This window comes from Leucopleurus acutus (genome assembly GCF_964270905.1).
Source record: "Leucopleurus acutus genome assembly, chromosome: 9".
Taxonomy (NCBI): Eukaryota; Metazoa; Chordata; class Mammalia; order Artiodactyla; family Delphinidae; genus Leucopleurus; species Leucopleurus acutus.
Genome location: NC_139144.1, coordinates 50,361,307 through 50,378,633, shown reverse-complemented (window position 1 = coordinate 50,378,633; position 17,327 = coordinate 50,361,307). Strand labels below are relative to the sequence as shown.

The window sequence follows — 17,327 nt, the reverse complement described above, 5'->3', positions numbered from 1 at the left end:
GATAACTATCATCACAACCAGGATACAGCAATGTTCCATCATTGCAGATAAAGTCCTTCATTTTATCTCTTAATAGTCACACACTTTCCCCAACCCTAACCCCTGGCTACCACTGACCTGTTCTCCATCACTGTAGTTTGTCACTTTGAGAATGTTATGCAAATGGAATCATACAGTATTCAACTCCTTGAGACTGACTTTTTTTTTTCACTCAGATAATGCTCTTGAGATCCATCCAAGTTGTTGCATGTGTCTGTAGTTTGTTTCTATTTATTGCTGAGAATTATTTCATAGTATGGGTATATCACTGTTTGTTTATTGATTCATCCATTGAAGGACGTTTGGATTGTTTCCTGTTTTGGGCTATTACAAATAAAGCTTCTATAAACATTACTTTATAGGTTTTTGTGTAAACATTAGTTTTCATTTATCTAAGATAATGTCCAGAAGTACAATTTCTGGCTCATGTGATAGTTGCATGTTTAGGTTTTAAGGAAAATTCCAAACTGCTTCCCAGAGTAGCTGTATCATTTTACATTCCCACTAGCAATTTATGAGGATTCAGTTTCTCCACATCCTCTCCAGTGTTTGCTACTGTCAGTAATTTTTATTTTAGCTGTTTTAATGGGCATGTATTGGTATCTCATCATGGTTTTAATTTGCGTTTCTGTAATGACTGATTGTATTAGTTTTCTATTGCTGCCCTAACAACTTACCACCACTTTAGCAGTTTAAAACAGCACAAGTTTATTGTTTTATAGTTCTGTAGTTCAGAAGCCTGACACAGGTCCCATGAGGCTAAAATTGTGGTGTAGGCAGGGCTTCATTCCTTTTTGGAAGATTTATTTCCTTGACTCTTCTAGCTTCTAGAGGCTCCTGGCCCTCCTTGCATCTTCAAAGCCAGCAATATCACATATCTTTGACCCTTCTGTTGTTGTGTATCTCTGACCATAGCCAGAAAAGATTTTCACCTTTTAAGGACTCATATGATAAAACTGGGCCTACCTGGATAACCCAGGATAATCTCCCTATCTCAAGGTCCTTAACTTTTTTTTTTTTTAGATTATTTTTTTTGACATGGACCATTTTTAAAGTCTTTATTGAGTTTGTTACAATGTTGCTTCTGTTTTATGCTTTAGTTTTTTTGGCCCCAAGGCATGTGGGATCTTACCTCCCCGACCAGGGATTGCACCTGAACCCCGTTCACTGGAAGGCAAAGTCTTAACCACTGGACTGCCAGGGCAGTCCCAAGGCCCTTAACTTTAATCACATCTGCAAAGTCCCTTCCACCAAGTAAGATCATATATTCACAGGTTCCAGAAATTAGAAGGTGGACACCATTTGGAGGCCATTATTCTGCCTACCACATTAATGGTATTGAAAATTTTTGAGTGTACATATTTTCTATTCCCTTTGGTGAAGTGTATGTTCAAATCTTTTACCTATTTCTAATTGGATTGTTTGCTTTACTGTTGAGGTAAAATACTCTTTACATGTTCTGGATATGAATGTTTCATTGAATACATGATTTGCAAATATTGTCTCCCAGTTTTTGTTTTGTGTTTTTATATTCTTAATAGGGTATTTTGCAGAGCAAGCATTTCAAATTTTGATGAGCTCCAATTCAGTGATTATTTCTTTTATGAATCATGCCTTTGGAGTCATATCTAAGAACTCTTTACCCAACTCTAGGTCACAAAGATTTTCTTCATGTTTTCTTCTAAAAGTTTTATAGTATTACATTTTACATTTAAATCTGTGATATATTTGTCCAGAAGCAACTAATATTTTCATCTTTCTGCATAATCAGGACTTTCTGAGCAAAAATTACTAGCAGCATAGGCTAAAGTTTAAGCATTTTATTCCCATAAATTTCCCTGTATCACTGCTTGAGCTACATACCACAGATTTTTTAATTGAAATTTTTATTGAGATAATTATAGACTCACATGCAGTGGTAAGAGATAATACAGAGAGATCCCTCATACACCTTGCCCAGTTTCCCTCAATGGTAATATTTTGAAAAATTATAGTATAATATCACAACTAGGTTATTGACATTGATGAAACCCATTGATTTTATTCAGGTTTCCCCAGTTTTACTTGTACTCATTTGTATGTGTGTGTGTATTAAGTACTATACAATTTTATCACCTTTGTAGGTTCATGTATCCTCCACCACTGAGCAGTTCCATTACCACCACCACAAGGGTCCCTTATGTTGCCCTTTTACAGCCATACCTCTCTCCTTCTCATCCTTCCTTTCCCCACCTCCTCACAACCACTATTCTGTCTTCATTTTCTAAAATTTTGCAATTTCAAAAATGTCACATAAGTGGAATCATACAGTATGCAATTTTGGGGGATTGGCTTTTTAGCATAATTCCCTGGAGATTCATCCAAATTGTTGTATATATCAATAGTTCATTTTAAATTAATTGCTGAGTAGTTTTCCATGGTCAGTGTAACTGTAACAGTGTAAAAGTTTGTTAAACCATTCACCTGTTGAAGAACATCTGGACTGATTACAGTTTTTGATTATAACAAAAAAGCTTCCATGAACATTCATCTATAGGTCTTTGTGTGAGCATAAGTTTTCATTTCTCTAAGATAAATGCCCAGGAATGCAATTGCTGGGTCACGTGACAGTTGCATGTTTAGTTTTTTGAGAAACTGCCAAACTGCTTCTTGAAGTAGCTGTACAATTTTACATCCCTACCAGAAATGTATGAAAAAATCCAGTTTCTTCAGATCCTCGCCAGGATATGGTGTTGTCATTATTATTATTTTTTTTATTTTAGCCATTCTGGTAAATATGTAGTGATAGATATCTCATTGTGGTTTTCTACAGTTCTGATGTGCTGTATTTTCATTTTAATTCAGTTGATATAAAAAGTTTTTCCCTGGGACTACTTATTTGACACATGGATTATTTAGAAGTAGATTGTTTGATTTCTAAGTGTTTAGTGATTTTTTTTCCTTTCTTTCTGTTATTGAATTCTAATTTGACTCCATTATGATCAGAGAACATACTTTATGTGATCTTAATTCTTTTAATTTCTTAAGGTTCATTTTATGATCTAAGAAATAGTCTTTTGTGGATGTCCCAAGCACACTTAAAAAGAATGTGTGTTCTGCTGCTGTTGGGTAGAATGTTCTTATAAATATCAATTAGATTTCTTTGGCTGGGTATTGTTTAATTCTCTTAAATCCTTCCTAACATTTTTTTCTACTGTTTCTACTAACTTTTAACAAAGGGATATTGAAGTCCCCAACTGTGATTATGGATTTCTCTATTTCTTCTTTCATTTCTGTAAGTTTTTGCTTCATGTACTTTGCAGCTCCCTTTTTCATGTGTTTTAGGCTATTTATACTTAAGGTAATTATTGATATTTTAGAATTCATGTCTGCCATTTATTATGTGCTTTGTTTATTCTCTTTATTTTTCATTCTTCTGATTTTTCCTTTCTTGTCTTTCTCGGTGTTGCTTGAGCTTTTTTTTTTTTTGTATTCCATTTTGATTTATCTACAGTATTATCTCTTGAGTCTGTCTCTTCATTCAGTTTTTTTAAGTGGTTGTTCTAGGTGTTGCAATAAGTATATGCAGCTTATTTTAGTCTATTATCATCAGCATTTTACCACTTCAAGTGTAATGTGGATGCATCACCATTATTTAGGTCACTTTATTCTCCCTCTTTATAATATAGTTGCCTTAAAATATTACTTCTACATACACTGAGAACCATATCAGACACTGTTATAACTGTTAAACATGATTTTTTTTAATTGCAAGGAAAAATAATCTATTGGACTTGCCCATATATTTTATCCTTTAAGTTGTTCTTTCTTCATTTTTGATGTTCTTTGTTTCCTTCTGTTATCATTTTCTTTCAGTATGAAGAATTTGCTTTAGCTATTCTGTCATTCTGCTGGGGATAATTTCTCTTAATTTTTTCTTTATCCTCTAATTCTTCTTATTCTTGAAGCATATTTTTACTGGATATATAATTCTGGGTTGACAGTTCTTTTCTTTCAGCACTTGAAAAATTTTGTATCACTTCTTCTGACCTTCATGATTTTTAATGAGTAACCAGCTGTTATTTGAATCATTGTTCCTCTGTAGGTAATGTGTTGATTTTTACCTAACTGCTTTCAAAAGTTTTTCTCTTGTCTGTGACTGTGATGTATTTAGGTATAGATTTTGGAGAGTTTATTCTGTTTGTGGTTTGCTCAGCTTCCTGAATCTGTAGGTTTATATCTTTCATCAAAGTTGTGAAGTTTTTAGCCATTGTTTCTTTGAATTGTTTTCAATACTGCATTTTTTTTTCTTTCTTTCTGGGACTTTGATAACATGAATCTAAGATCTCTTGTTATTATCCTATAGGTCCCTAGGGCTCAGTTTATTCAAAAAAATTTTTCCCTATGTATTTTTGATTAAATAATTTCTATTAAACTACCTTAAAGTTCACTGATTCTTACCTTGTATCTCCATTCTGTTATTGAGACTGTTCAGCGAGGTTTTTATTTAGATTATTGTATTTTTCAGTTCTAGAATTTCCATTTAATTTTTCTTTACATCTTCTATTTCTTTGCAATATTTTCTGTTTTTTAAAATTTGTTTCAAAATTGTTCACAATTTCTTGTTAAAGCATTTTAGACAGCTTTTTGCAAATCCTGCTCAGACAATTCCAACATCTGTGTTATGTAGATGTTGTCATCTATTGATTGTCTTTTCTCATTTGGTTTAGACTTTCCTGGTTCTTGGTATGACAATTGTGTACTATACCCTGGACATTTTGAGTATTGTGTTATGAGACTTTGGTTCCTATTAAGTCATCTTCTTTAGCAAACTATTTAGGTTCAGAATGCATATCCTGTTACTCTTTTGGTGTACTATAGTTCAAATATCAGTTTAGTTTATCAAGACTCTGCCATGCTATTCTGATCCGCTCTGCTTTGGTTACCCAGATGACTGTACTGCATCCCACAATCTCTCAGCACTGTCTGGGTTTATGGAAGGGTACCACCTCTTTGTTTCATGGCAAGTTTGGAAGACAGGGTTTCACCCTCTGACTCATGTGGTGAGGGTCATCTCCTTGTTACTGCAGTGGGCAGAGTAGAAAACAGAGCTCTGCCCCCTTGGTCTGCCACTGCAGTGCCCAGTGTGGTAGGGGAGAGGAGTGGTGCTTTTCCTAATGTTCACCCCCACCCAGAACAGGCAGGTATGGTTAAGGAGTTTGTGTCTTGTTGGATCACCTTTTCCTGGTCCTCTGGCTAGAGAAAGCAGACTTTTCTTGGGGCTGTTTTCTGTCTGTGACTGTTGATGTTTCTAGGTTCTCTAGCATTCAGGCTGAGGTATTCATGAGGCAAGAAAAAACTCAGAGAATTTACTGCCAGGTTGTTCCTCAAGTTCCAAGATCCCTAGCCACTCCACTTTATTTTCTCCTCCCTTTAGAGTCTTCTATAAGTGTCTTACATTTTTTTCCCAAGATTTTTGTGGTTGTTTTTGCTGTGATTAGTGGGAGAAATAAAATGGAATATGTTTACACCATTTTGTCTGGAACCAGCAGTCTCCAGAGCAGCACCCTTTGGTTTTTTTCCTCATATTTAATTCCATTTTTAAATTTTTTCTAGGATTCCCCTGAAGTTACCCATTTATGTTTCCCTCTGTGGTAATGGATTTTAAAATCACACATCTTTTCTGTTATTTCTAGTTAATCACTATGGAAGGGAGAGCTTCCACATGGGATCAGTTTGTCCTCTAGAAGAAGAGTATAAAGAACATCTGTTTCTGTGAATTTATTTTATGTAAAGGGCTTATAAAATATAAAATTTAAATTATTTAAAACTCTCTTAATAAATCCTGCTTATTGAGAATAACAAAATTACATGCAAAGAAATACTAATTTCAGCAAAAATATATGCATCAATTAATAAAGCATTTAAATGATTAAAACTGGGATTTTTTTCTAGCTTTATACATATAAAGAAATACCACAGAGACAAAGTGAGCTATTGGATTGAGCTGCTTTTGAGAAATCAGACAGCTATTGATTGGTCAATCGTTGCTATGGTTGACTCCATGGCAACAGTTGAGATGAAAGGTGAATACAAAGGGGGAAGAGAAAGAACTTAGGTGAGAATCCCAAGTAAAACCCAGAGAAAAGAGAAAGAAGAAGGGTCTCAGGGGGACTTCTAAAAAGATTTGTCAGAGGTTTAAGAGGAAGACTGGAGGATCAGTGAGCTCTATATAACTACTGAGATGGGAAAAAAAAATAGTACCATTTTGAAAAGAACCATGGATTGATATTTGTCTTCAACTTAATCATACATTATAATAATTACTATTACTTACAATTTTACCACAGAAATTAACATGGACTATTTGAGAAACAAAGGTAAATTATGACCGTTGTGGGCATGTAAGGATATTAATTAAAGTGGAAAGATGCCCTATTGCATTAAAGAGTTTATACAAATTATTTTATCTGATTAGTGTGAGTTTAAGACAGATTGATAAAAAGTTTGTAGCTTAGTTAAAAAAAAAAAACATTGACAGGTTTCACCATACTTGTAAGAATGTTTTATTTACTTCTCCATAGCAGTTCAGTCCTTCACTATATAGTTGTAAGTATTAATTTAGAGGTTGTCTATTAAGTCTCTTTTAGTAAATTAAAAGCTAACACGTAACCTATACCAGAAAATGAAGTTTAATTACTTTAAAAATTCTGAATTATATTATTGGAACATAAATGCATTTATATAACTTTTAAGTAATTACAATAATATTAGTAATGAACAGTAAAACATTACCAAAGATTCTGTTGGATCTAAATTAATAAATGAATTAAAATTATAATTAGTAGCTTGTGAGCAAATGGTGCTTGAAAACAACAAATGCAAATAGTGCTTGAAAACAATGCCTTAAATATCTCCCATATTTTGTAATTATTAATTAGCAAACTACTCTTTTACAGATTGGATCAAGGAAAGCTTCAATGCAGCTAATGAAATTATCATAAATTTGAAATTAGTCTGGCCTGAATTAATACTCTATTCTAAAGCTAGAAACGTGATTTACATTTTAAATTTTAAATGCTTTTCATTTTCTTTCTTCAAAACCTTTCCTCAAGTCTAACTGTTTTGTTAATAGTCAACCTTTCCCTCCATGAGACACATCAGTAGTAAATCGAATGAAATCAGGATTCTTTTCAACTCTTTGAGAACTCATTTAAATGACTGGTACAGGAGTTCTGTGCACCAGCTTTGAAGATATTTTATGCTACCAATCTTGACTTAAAATGATCTCAATTTACACAAACTAGGGAAAGGTAAGAAGTCGTATATTTACTGTCAATAAGTTATTTTTTCCAATATTAAATTCTAACTTAAATTCTATAAAGAACATCTAACAAAATCTTTAGTTCACTTGAAGGCTGGATGTGTGTTACCTTTAAAATATTGCTATATTCTATGTTTTCTGTTACAGTAAAAAAATTAAACAGTCCCTGAGAAGAATAAGAAAAATAGTAATATGTATGTGTCAATTATATATCTAATAAAGCTGGGGGAAAATGCTAATGATAAAATATGTGAAACTATAGTACTTCATTCTTTTCTGTTCCATTTCAAATATTATTTCATACCTAGTATTCCTACATACAAAATCATTATTATTATAGATATATTTTATTCTGGCCATACCCAGGTCACAGCCAGGCACAACTGGGGTGGACTCCTGGAGTTCCTAGCCTAAGTGCTTGATCCTGTGCTAGATACTGAGATGTCAACAATCAATATGATGCTGTCAGTCCAGTGATGGAAAACAGATATGTGAAAACATAATTTTTATGGAATCCAAAAAGCAACAATGAAGTATGTTCAAAATACTATGGTAGGGCTTCCCTGGTGGCGCAGTGGTTGAGAGTCCGCCTGCCGATGCAGGGGACGCGGGTTCGTGCCCCGGTCCGGGAAGATCCCACATGCCACGGAGCAGCTGGGCCCATGAGCCATGGCCGCTGAGCCTGCGCGTCCGGAGCCTGTGCTCTGCAATGGGAGAGGCCACAATGGTGAGAGGCCCGCGTACTGCAAAAAAAAAAAAAAAAAAATACTATGGTAGTGCAAAGGAAGAATTTATAAGCCTGAAGGAGTCACAGAAGACCTTCCAGATCCCAGGCCTTGTCTGCTTTCAAAGAAGTATCAACTGAGGGCAATTCTAAATGATTAGAATAATGCAGTTTAATTATAACAATGAGCTGCCGTTTATTGAACTCTTATGTACTAGGCCCTATCCTATGCCAAGTAATTAATGTGCCCTGCTTTTGATATAATTCACACAACAATCTCATGTCATAGGTATTTTTATCATCCCCATTTCGTTGATAAGGAATCTGAAGTTTGGAGAGGTGAAATAGCCAGTCAAAGCCACAGAGTTCTTCTAAGATGTGGGGATGGCATAGTGGGGACCTGGGTCCAACAGGTAATGGCATATAGCAGGGGCCTCATTTAATATGTCAGAGTGTGAATGGAGACTGATCTCTGTATGGGGATTTGTTACATTATGACCAGGTTCAGGGGCGTGGATTACTAAAGGGTGTCTTTAGGAAACTAAGGAAGATAAAAGAAATAGAAGTCAGTCCTGAGGATAGCATCCTAGAGCAATGGCTTTTGTGCAACAGTATAGCTTACTACTACCCCATGTGTGTCTGGATTCAAATCCTGCCTCCATCAATACGGCTTGTGTGACCTTAAGAAAGTTATTTAACCTCTTAACCCTTACTCCTCTTCATTAAAAATACATGAATTATTCTGTGTTAAAACTCAATAGTAACCGCTTAATAAACGTTAAAATTCTTATTATTGACCTCAGAGAGTGGGGTAGGATGAACTGGGGGATGGAGGTCACAAACCCTCAAGAAATATTGTGTAAAATTATGTGTGGGTACATAGAATTATAGAGAGGATGGGATCCTATATCTACACACAAGTGTGCAAAAACATCATATTATGCAATAAACTTTAAATCAAGTTAAACTTGACCCCAAGCCCCCATTCTGCCTTGGATGGCAGGAAATCCGAGCTCAGTCATTACTGATACTCTCCCAGCCCCATCCTTGGACAATACAAAGCTTCCTGAGCTTTCAGGGAGGCCTCCCATGAATGGATTGGCAGGTTGTGCTCTGTACAACCTCAGGGGGACAATTCGCATCTCAAGAGGCTTGACCACATTCCTGAAACAGGAGGGAGGAAAAAATAGAGCATGAAACAACCCACCAATTAACATTTCAATAAATTATCCAGCCACATGCATTTTTTTTTTTTTTGAGGGAAGAAGAAAGTCCATACCTTTCATTAGATTCTCAAAGCAAAGAGGGAGTCTGATTTGATCCAGTAAAAGAGATGGGTGTCAAACCTCTGTGCTCCACAAAGCAGGAAAACATCACATTTGCATTGATTATAGACCCTTTTCATAGTGCTGACACATCTATGAGCTTTGAGTGGCCTCATTATTTTTTTATTAAATTGGGTCAGGGTGGGGGCCCCCCATTCAACCTAAATGCAGATGGGGTCATTGTGACTGAACCGCAATATACACAATAGGTAATAAATTCTGGGAAATGAAATCTGTCATCAGACCCCTCTTTCACACAACAGAAAACAAGATGGGGTATAACATTGGGACTTGAGGCAAAAAAGTCTCCAAGATAAAGAGCCAGAACTGCATTCATTGAGTTATAAAGCATTTGGGCGGGGGTGGGGGGGGGATGTTCTTTGGACAGAACAGGAAAGGGCCAGTATTGATTCAGTAAAAAGTATGTAAAACTACTGAACAGAAGACCATGTACGTAATGGAGGGAGTTTGTGAAATACACGATGATTTTGCAAATAAATGTGGACACCTGAATAGCCACTTCATTATCAGCCTCATCTTCAAATACAGGGGGAGAGAAAGTGCTTTCTGAGGAGTAGTAGAAAAAACACTCAGGCTAATGAAAGTCATATCTGTCATTTTAAGTGCTCATTACAATGGTTATTTTTACCAGCATTTAATTTTTATAAAATTCAATTCATCAGACCTAGATCCATGATTAATCACCTAAGTATGACTAGACAAAAAGGGGTACTAATAAACAGTAAGAGAATGTCTAAGTCCCATTTTTAGCATTGTTCTTGCACTAAGTAGTGTCCACTTCTTACATCCCATTGCCTTTGGAAGAATCTGCAAGTCCCTATTTCATGATAGTTCAGTTTAGTCTTTTGTCACATTGATTTCAGAGTTCTTTAATAATTAAAAAAAATCAATGCTTTCAGAGTTCTGACATGTTATACAATCGTACTTTACATTTTTTTATCATCACAAAAATATCATCCATCCATAGAGATAGCTGAAGATCCTTCACTAATGTGCATGGTGTAATACAAAGTACATGAAATTTGAGTTAGAGTCAAATTATATACCCTGTTTCTTCATTTGTTAAGTGGGATTACAGTACCTACCTTATAGTACCACAGGTAATATAAGTAAAATGTCAAACACAGTGTCAAGATATGGTCAGTATTGAATAAATAGTAGTTTTCTTCAAAGTAAAAGTACTAGACAACTGATAATGAAGACTATTTTATCTTGTGAGTTCTAGAACTGTGGAATTTTTGATCTGGAAAGGCCCTGAATATGAACTTTTATTTTACAGATGAGGAAACTGAAGACCCGAGGAGGTGAAAAGACTTGTTTAAGGTGAAATATCTAGCTTTCTCATTAAGTAACTGTTTGCTGAATGAAGGAATAACATTACATCATCATCAGAAACCAGTTTCCTGTGTGCCAAGTAATGATCTATCTCTTACAAGCATGGCCTATGACCACGTGTGACAATGTGGAATGTAAAAGATGAAAAAGATTGATAAGATTTGTATGTATCTTCTTCTTAAATATTTTTTTCATTGAAATTATTGAAATCTATGTATTAATTGCACTTCACACTTAACTAATTTAACTTGTCTATTTAGGTTAAAAATGGCATTGATTTATTGTTCTAATCAATTACCTACTTTTATAATTATTATATATTACATATTTTTAAAAAAAACTAAGTCACACGTGGCATATTATGACAAACAGTAGGCCATTTAATTGCTGGTTCATTGTCCAGTCATAAAAAAATAGAATTGTTGGAAATAAATTCATTAGTATAAAACACAGTTAATTTGGCATATTTCTGATGTTCAGAAGTTAGTAAATTTTATTTTCTACTCTATCAGTCTTATCAGATTTATATACAGAAAATACAAAATGGTAGATTTCCATATAAAAGAAGAAGGCATTATGATGTATGAATTTTAAAATAGTGGTTTCCTAGAAATTGCACTGAGGCAGTCCTGCCTTCCTGGGGTTATTCAGCAGCACTTCAGCTTATATAATTACCACACTAGCCTGTCTTACAGAGCCCACAAGGCACCCAGATTGGTCACCATGGCAACAGATTCTGAATCAGAGTAGCCCATCCTAATACAGTGCACAGAGCTTCTTCTCGGAAAAAGTTTTTGGTTTTTGTTTTTAATTTTAAACACATTCCCCCAAATTACAGGTATACAATTTCTGAATTTTTGTTCTAGTTTCATTATAAGTGTAATCTGACCATTAAATGTCTGGGCACACAGTTTCTTGAAAAGCAAAGAAAATATAATGCAGATATTTAAATACAGATCGCTTTTTCATTCTGGGCACCATTTTGAAAAGAAGAAGATAACATTTCAGATTAAAAAACACCTGAAGAAATAGCTGTGGGAGGAAATTGACTCTCTTTGATCTTTATGTTGCAGTAAAAGCTCTTTTACGCTTATTTTTAAGACTCTTAAAATGCATAGATCTAAGCAAATAAAATACTGTTTTTCCATTAAAATTTTAAAAAATGAACAAACACATGTAGCAAGGGCCACATTTATAAACCTTGTGCAATAAAATTCTCTTTTTATCTATCAAGCAGAGAGTACACAGATTTGCTCAAGATTCCCTGTCTACCCCTGCACCGCCAGGAGGACAGTAAAGCCTTGCAGAGGCTGCATCAGCTGCTACTTTCTCATTTCTTGTTTGCTGTGTGGACAGACATTGCAGCTGTGGTGACTGACGGTAAGAAGAAAGGCTGATGATAATTTTCGCACTTCCCCATCCATTAATTCATTTGAAACTAAAGGTAGGGTTTTCTTCCCTCTCCACCGCCCCCCACCACCAATTAGGAAAGATATTTATGTTTTATTTAAAATTCCTTTCTAATCTATCACCAAACAAGAGAAAGAAATTCACGCATAACTCATAGTATATGACCCTGTTTACAAAGTAAGCTCAACCTTTTGTTTGTTTTCTTCTAGAGCTTTAAATTCAACTCCTATTTTATGCCATATTTCCATTTTCAGCCATCATTGATACCAGAGTGACTTTGTTCTTGATGGCCTCTTTGAAATGTCTCCTTTTTTCCTTTTCCCTTTGGCTCCATTCTTACTGTGTTTTCTGAAGTATCTATCCTGCCCGAATGCCAGCAGCCCTGTGACTTAGGGAAGAAGGTACATTTAATCCATTCTACAGAGGAACAGATGCTCCCTTCAACGAACGTGGCTGGCCTCACAGAAAACGGGGCTGGAGTCTGAGTCAGTTTTGATCCCCAGAGCTCCTGCTTCAGGGCCCATGTTATTTTCCCTTCTCTTTCCTGTGGGCTTCCTCCTTTGCAGAACAATGTGGATTCCAGTTCCTGCTTTTCTAACTACTGGAAAGAGGAGGAAGGTCAGGAGTGGCCATGTCAAGGACCCTTGACACGCCGAGGAGGCCCCCTCTATTTCCACAGCCTCTGGTATACTTAAAAATGAAGACATGCCAAAGTAGGGTTGTACTGAACTTAAAATATTTACACTTAGCAATTAACTTTTGTAGGAGGAACAGAGGACCTCCAGTGCTGTTAGTGTATCTCTGTAAACATATGTATCTAACCTCATTTGGAAATATAAACAAATGTCTGAATTTTTGGCCTGTAATGAATTTGAAGTCCTGGCCCAGTACCCTCTTGCCTCAGTGGAGGAATGCCCCAACCCCCAACATGAACTTCAGGGGTCCAGAGGACAGTGATGGTAGCAACAGAAGATTTCAATTGGGACAAAGGTGGCAGGTTAATAACAGCTAATACCGTAGAGCATTTACTGTGTACCCAGGACAATTCTAAGTATTTTATGTGTGCTAACATAGTTTGCTTTCTTAGACAGCTACTACTGTTATCCACATTTTTATACATGAAGAAACTGAGGCACAGAAAGATTAAATAACTTGCCCAAGGTTGCACAACTAGCCATGGTACAGAGTCTGTACTTTCAAGCACTGTGCTACTCGATCTCTTACTGAATGCAAAGCAGAAACCACAAGGACCAGAGGAGGAGTGTGAGTGTCCTCAGACTCACAGCAAAGGGTGGTGTGTGGTGTGTGGTGGTAGGAGCATGACACAATATCACTAGTAAAACTAGGCGGGGCTCAGCAATGCGGTCAGTTTTGATTCTACCCCCGTCAATCAAATGATGGGGTGGTTGTCCCCAGGGCTGCAGGAGGTGGGGAAACAAGGTTGACCCCTGCACTCATATTCTCTCCCCATAGGCCATATGATGCGTTTAAACCGTAAGTGCCACTTTTCAGTGACACCTGGAATCAGATCTAGCTTCATAGGCGTGTGACTTGGGCAGTTGCCCAGAGCCCTGTGCTCTGAAAGATCCAGCACTTGTGTTAATCCTCTGTTGTCACCATCTTGAAAGTCGTAGTAATTTCTAAACAGGAGATCCCATATTTTCACTTTGCACTGGGCCTTGCAAATTATGTAGCCATTCCTGCGTGGAGTCCTGAGCAATCTGGAGAAGTCTGTACCTCCGATTTACCAGGAGAGACAAGGTTCTATTTCCTGTGATTCCTCTGGAACTGCAGTGCTATAAATCTGCAGTTGCCTGTTAGTGGATTTGCATTTTACTGCAATGTAATGCTTGTCTTCACAGGGGAAAGCAGTCAGCTCTCACTAATAGGGGCTTTAGGGATGTTCTGCCTAGGTCCACGTGCATAGCCTTGAGCAAAAAGGCTCAGGACAGACTCCAGATTCAACAGCGGGGCTAACTACAAGAGAGCCTCTTTGCAGAATGATAAAACATTAACACCTCAGCTAGATTTGCAGCCGGCCCCAAGCAGTGCTCCTGCAGACTCACACGGGTCCAACTGTACAATTTCAGCTCACGTCCTCCTGGAAATTTCTATTTCCCTCCTCACAGTGTTTGTAGAATTTAGCCATGCTATAGTTAAGTCAAGATTTGCCAGAACTTGTAGAGAAAATTCAAACTGCCTCAGTACAAGGAAGCTAATCTGATAAATCCTCCATTTCCTCTCTCAACCCTCCAGCAGTCTGGCACTAGAATAAATGATGGCTCACCAGTGGCGAGTTTCCATGGAATCAGTCGCTCCTGAGGCCTTTTCTGAAGTGAAGGGCAGTGAGCTGATTCTCTGTACCAGGGCAGTAATGATACCAGTGAGCAGAAACTATGTGGGGGGGGGGGGGGGGGGGAGGGGAAAGGCAACTTCTCACAGAAGACAAAAAGGGAATTTTGTGCCTGTATCTTTCAGAGGAGCCAGAACCCTCATATTCAAGGAGATATTGGGGAGGGGCTGAATTAATAGTGATGGCCAACATCTTCTAGCATTTACTATGCCCCAGATACCCTTGTAAGAGCTTTACATATGTCAACCCAGTTAATCCTCCCAACAAGCCAACGAGGTAGGTATTATGATGATGTCCATTTTAAAGGTGAAGGACCCGAGGCACAGAGAGGGTAAGCAGTTAAGTCAGGAGAGCAGCTGCGCGGCCTCGGCCGTAGGAGCTACAGGTTCATCCAGGACAATAACAGGCAGTGAGGAGTTCCTGGCGGGGCCGGCTGTGTGTGCAGCTGCTGAGTCTGCGTCCTGTTTGTCCTCACAATAAACCCCCATTAATGAGGGAAGCACGATTGGTCTCCATTGCTCTTGCAACCTGAAAGAGCCTATAGAATACAGATCCTATTGTGAATGCTTTTGTAATTTGGAGGTTTCTTCTTTTTTTTTTGTAATAAATGGAATAATCAGCGCCTTAATGTATCCATAGGGAATTCAGGAGAGGGATGAAGAAGCGGCTCCTGTTTTTGAGGCATTTGCAATCATTGTTGGAGAGACAGAGCCAACAGATGGGGAACAATAGTGAGAGACTCAAGGGCTGGTGGAAGCAAAGGGTGTGGGAAATCAGAGAAGGGAAGGTGTTTACTCACTGACTATCAGGTTAGATGGGATGGGGGATGGAAAGAAGAAACTGGGTGGCTTTGGACACATTTCCTCTTTATACTTCACCTTCAGCAACTGTAAAATAAAGCCGTAAATTATCTCAAAGACTCTTCTAGGATTTTTCAATGAATCCTGACCTTTTCTGTAAAGCTGGCTTTTTATGTGTGGTATTTGCTAAAAGCAGAGGCACACCTATAACAGATAGGGCCCAGACTGTACATCACATGATCAGGTTGATACAGTTTCCTGACCTCACGTTCGCTCCCAAGAGCATACGTGTCCTGAACTGTAGCCCATTAGCTTTTCTTGGCTATTCAATTGAATGATTACCCCAGCCGTTTATATATATAAACGGCCATTTGTATTTTTCTCTGTTTTTTTAGCCAAAATATAAAAATAGGATATACATAGACTATAGCACTTAATAATATCTTATATGTTTTGATATTTTAAAGAAATAAAATTTATCACATGGGATAGTCAGTCATCTCACTCATTATCATTTAAATTTCTTTTCTTGGGTCTTTGGTTTTGTATATTTCTTTCAACATTCTAAGTTACTGTAGCCCCCAATAGCTGGTTATGATCACTTAACATACAGTTTCAAATCAATGAGGTCTGTGATGGAAATAAAACAAATTCTAAAAACTCATTTTTATATTATATGCATGCCATGTTTTCAACAGCAAATTTTTTTTTTTAAATTCAGAACAGGCATGTGGTTAAGATAAAAATTATCTGATGTTCCCAATCATTGAAATATAGAAACCATAATCAGGGAAGGGCTTAGGAGGTATTTTTGTGGTATGATCCTTAGGACGAGGTAGCTTTCTCTAACCTGACAAATATTCTATAGAGCCCATAAACTAATTGTTCTTTAAATATGGTCCCCAGACCAGCAGCATTGGCACTGAACAAATTCTCAGGTCTCACCCAAACTTAACCAGAACTTTGAGAGTTGGGGCCCAGCAGTCTGCAATGTAACAAGCTTTCCAGATGATTCTGAAGTACCTTAAAGTTTGAGAACCCTTATCATAATTCAGGCTGCCAATAGAATAGAATAAGCCATCAGTTATATTTAATGACTATCTTTACTTACATAGTTCTCCCTATGCCCAGCTGGATACAGAATTTGGACATAAAATTACAACCCAGAGTATTGGCATTCCTCAGTGATTCCCATTATTGGTGGGGTTTAACATGAACTGCTCTATTTGCATTCAAGGCTTCCTATAGTTATAGACCCAAATCAGGTGTCCAGTGTTATCTTCTATTTCTCTGGTTGAGATTCTTTTTTTATAAATTTATCTATTTATTTTTGGCTGTGTTGGGTCTTCGTTTCTGTGCGAGAGCTTTCTCTAGTTGCAGCAAGCGGGGGCTACTCTTCATCGTGGTGCGCGGGCCTCTCACCATCTTGGTCTCTCTTGTTGTGGAGCACAGGCTCCAGACGCGCAGTCTCAGTAGTTGTGGCTCACGGGCCTAGTTGCTCTGCGGCATGTGGGATCTTCCCAGACCAGGGCTCAAACCCGTGTCCCTTGCATTGGCAGGCAGATTCTCAACCATTGCACCACCAGGGAAGCCCCGAGATTCTTTTTATTTTAGTAAAATTGGATTACCATTCTCTCCCTATGCCCTCACTCCCTGCCATGAGGGATAGTTGACATAGGTTAAGACTGGGAAGGGCCTTCAGTGAGTGGAGATATAGGGGAGAGTGCATTCCTAGGTGGTGACACAGTGTAACCAAACACCTAATGTTTTTCGGTTTCAATCAAAATCCTATGTCAAATATCATTTCCTCTATGAAATCTTTCTTGAGCCTTCAATCAGAAGGTGTGAGCTCTTCCTTCCATAATACTCTCACAGTATATTCTGTTCTGCCCTGTTGTGTAGTCTGTATTTCTCATTTCTTTGATTCTCCTGTAAGTTCTTGAGATCAGGGGCTGCATCCTGCTACTCATCCTGCTGCCACTCCTACCACTGTCAGACACATAAATAATAACTCTGT

General features: G+C 37.3%; 1 protein-coding gene across 1 annotated transcript in view; it reads left to right on the top strand.

Moving 5' to 3' along the window:
• Nucleotides 1–17,327, top strand: part of ASB4 (ankyrin repeat and SOCS box containing 4) — a 120,873-nt gene that overhangs the window by 26,883 nt on the left and 76,663 nt on the right. Inside the window, exons 4-5 of the mRNA XM_082846465.1 lie at nucleotides 10,692–10,735; nucleotides 11,985–12,127. Of these exons, the coding sequence (XP_082702591.1) occupies nucleotides 10,692–10,735; nucleotides 11,985–12,127 (187 nt within the window). The remainder of the gene's footprint in view (nucleotides 1–10,691; nucleotides 10,736–11,984; nucleotides 12,128–17,327) is intronic.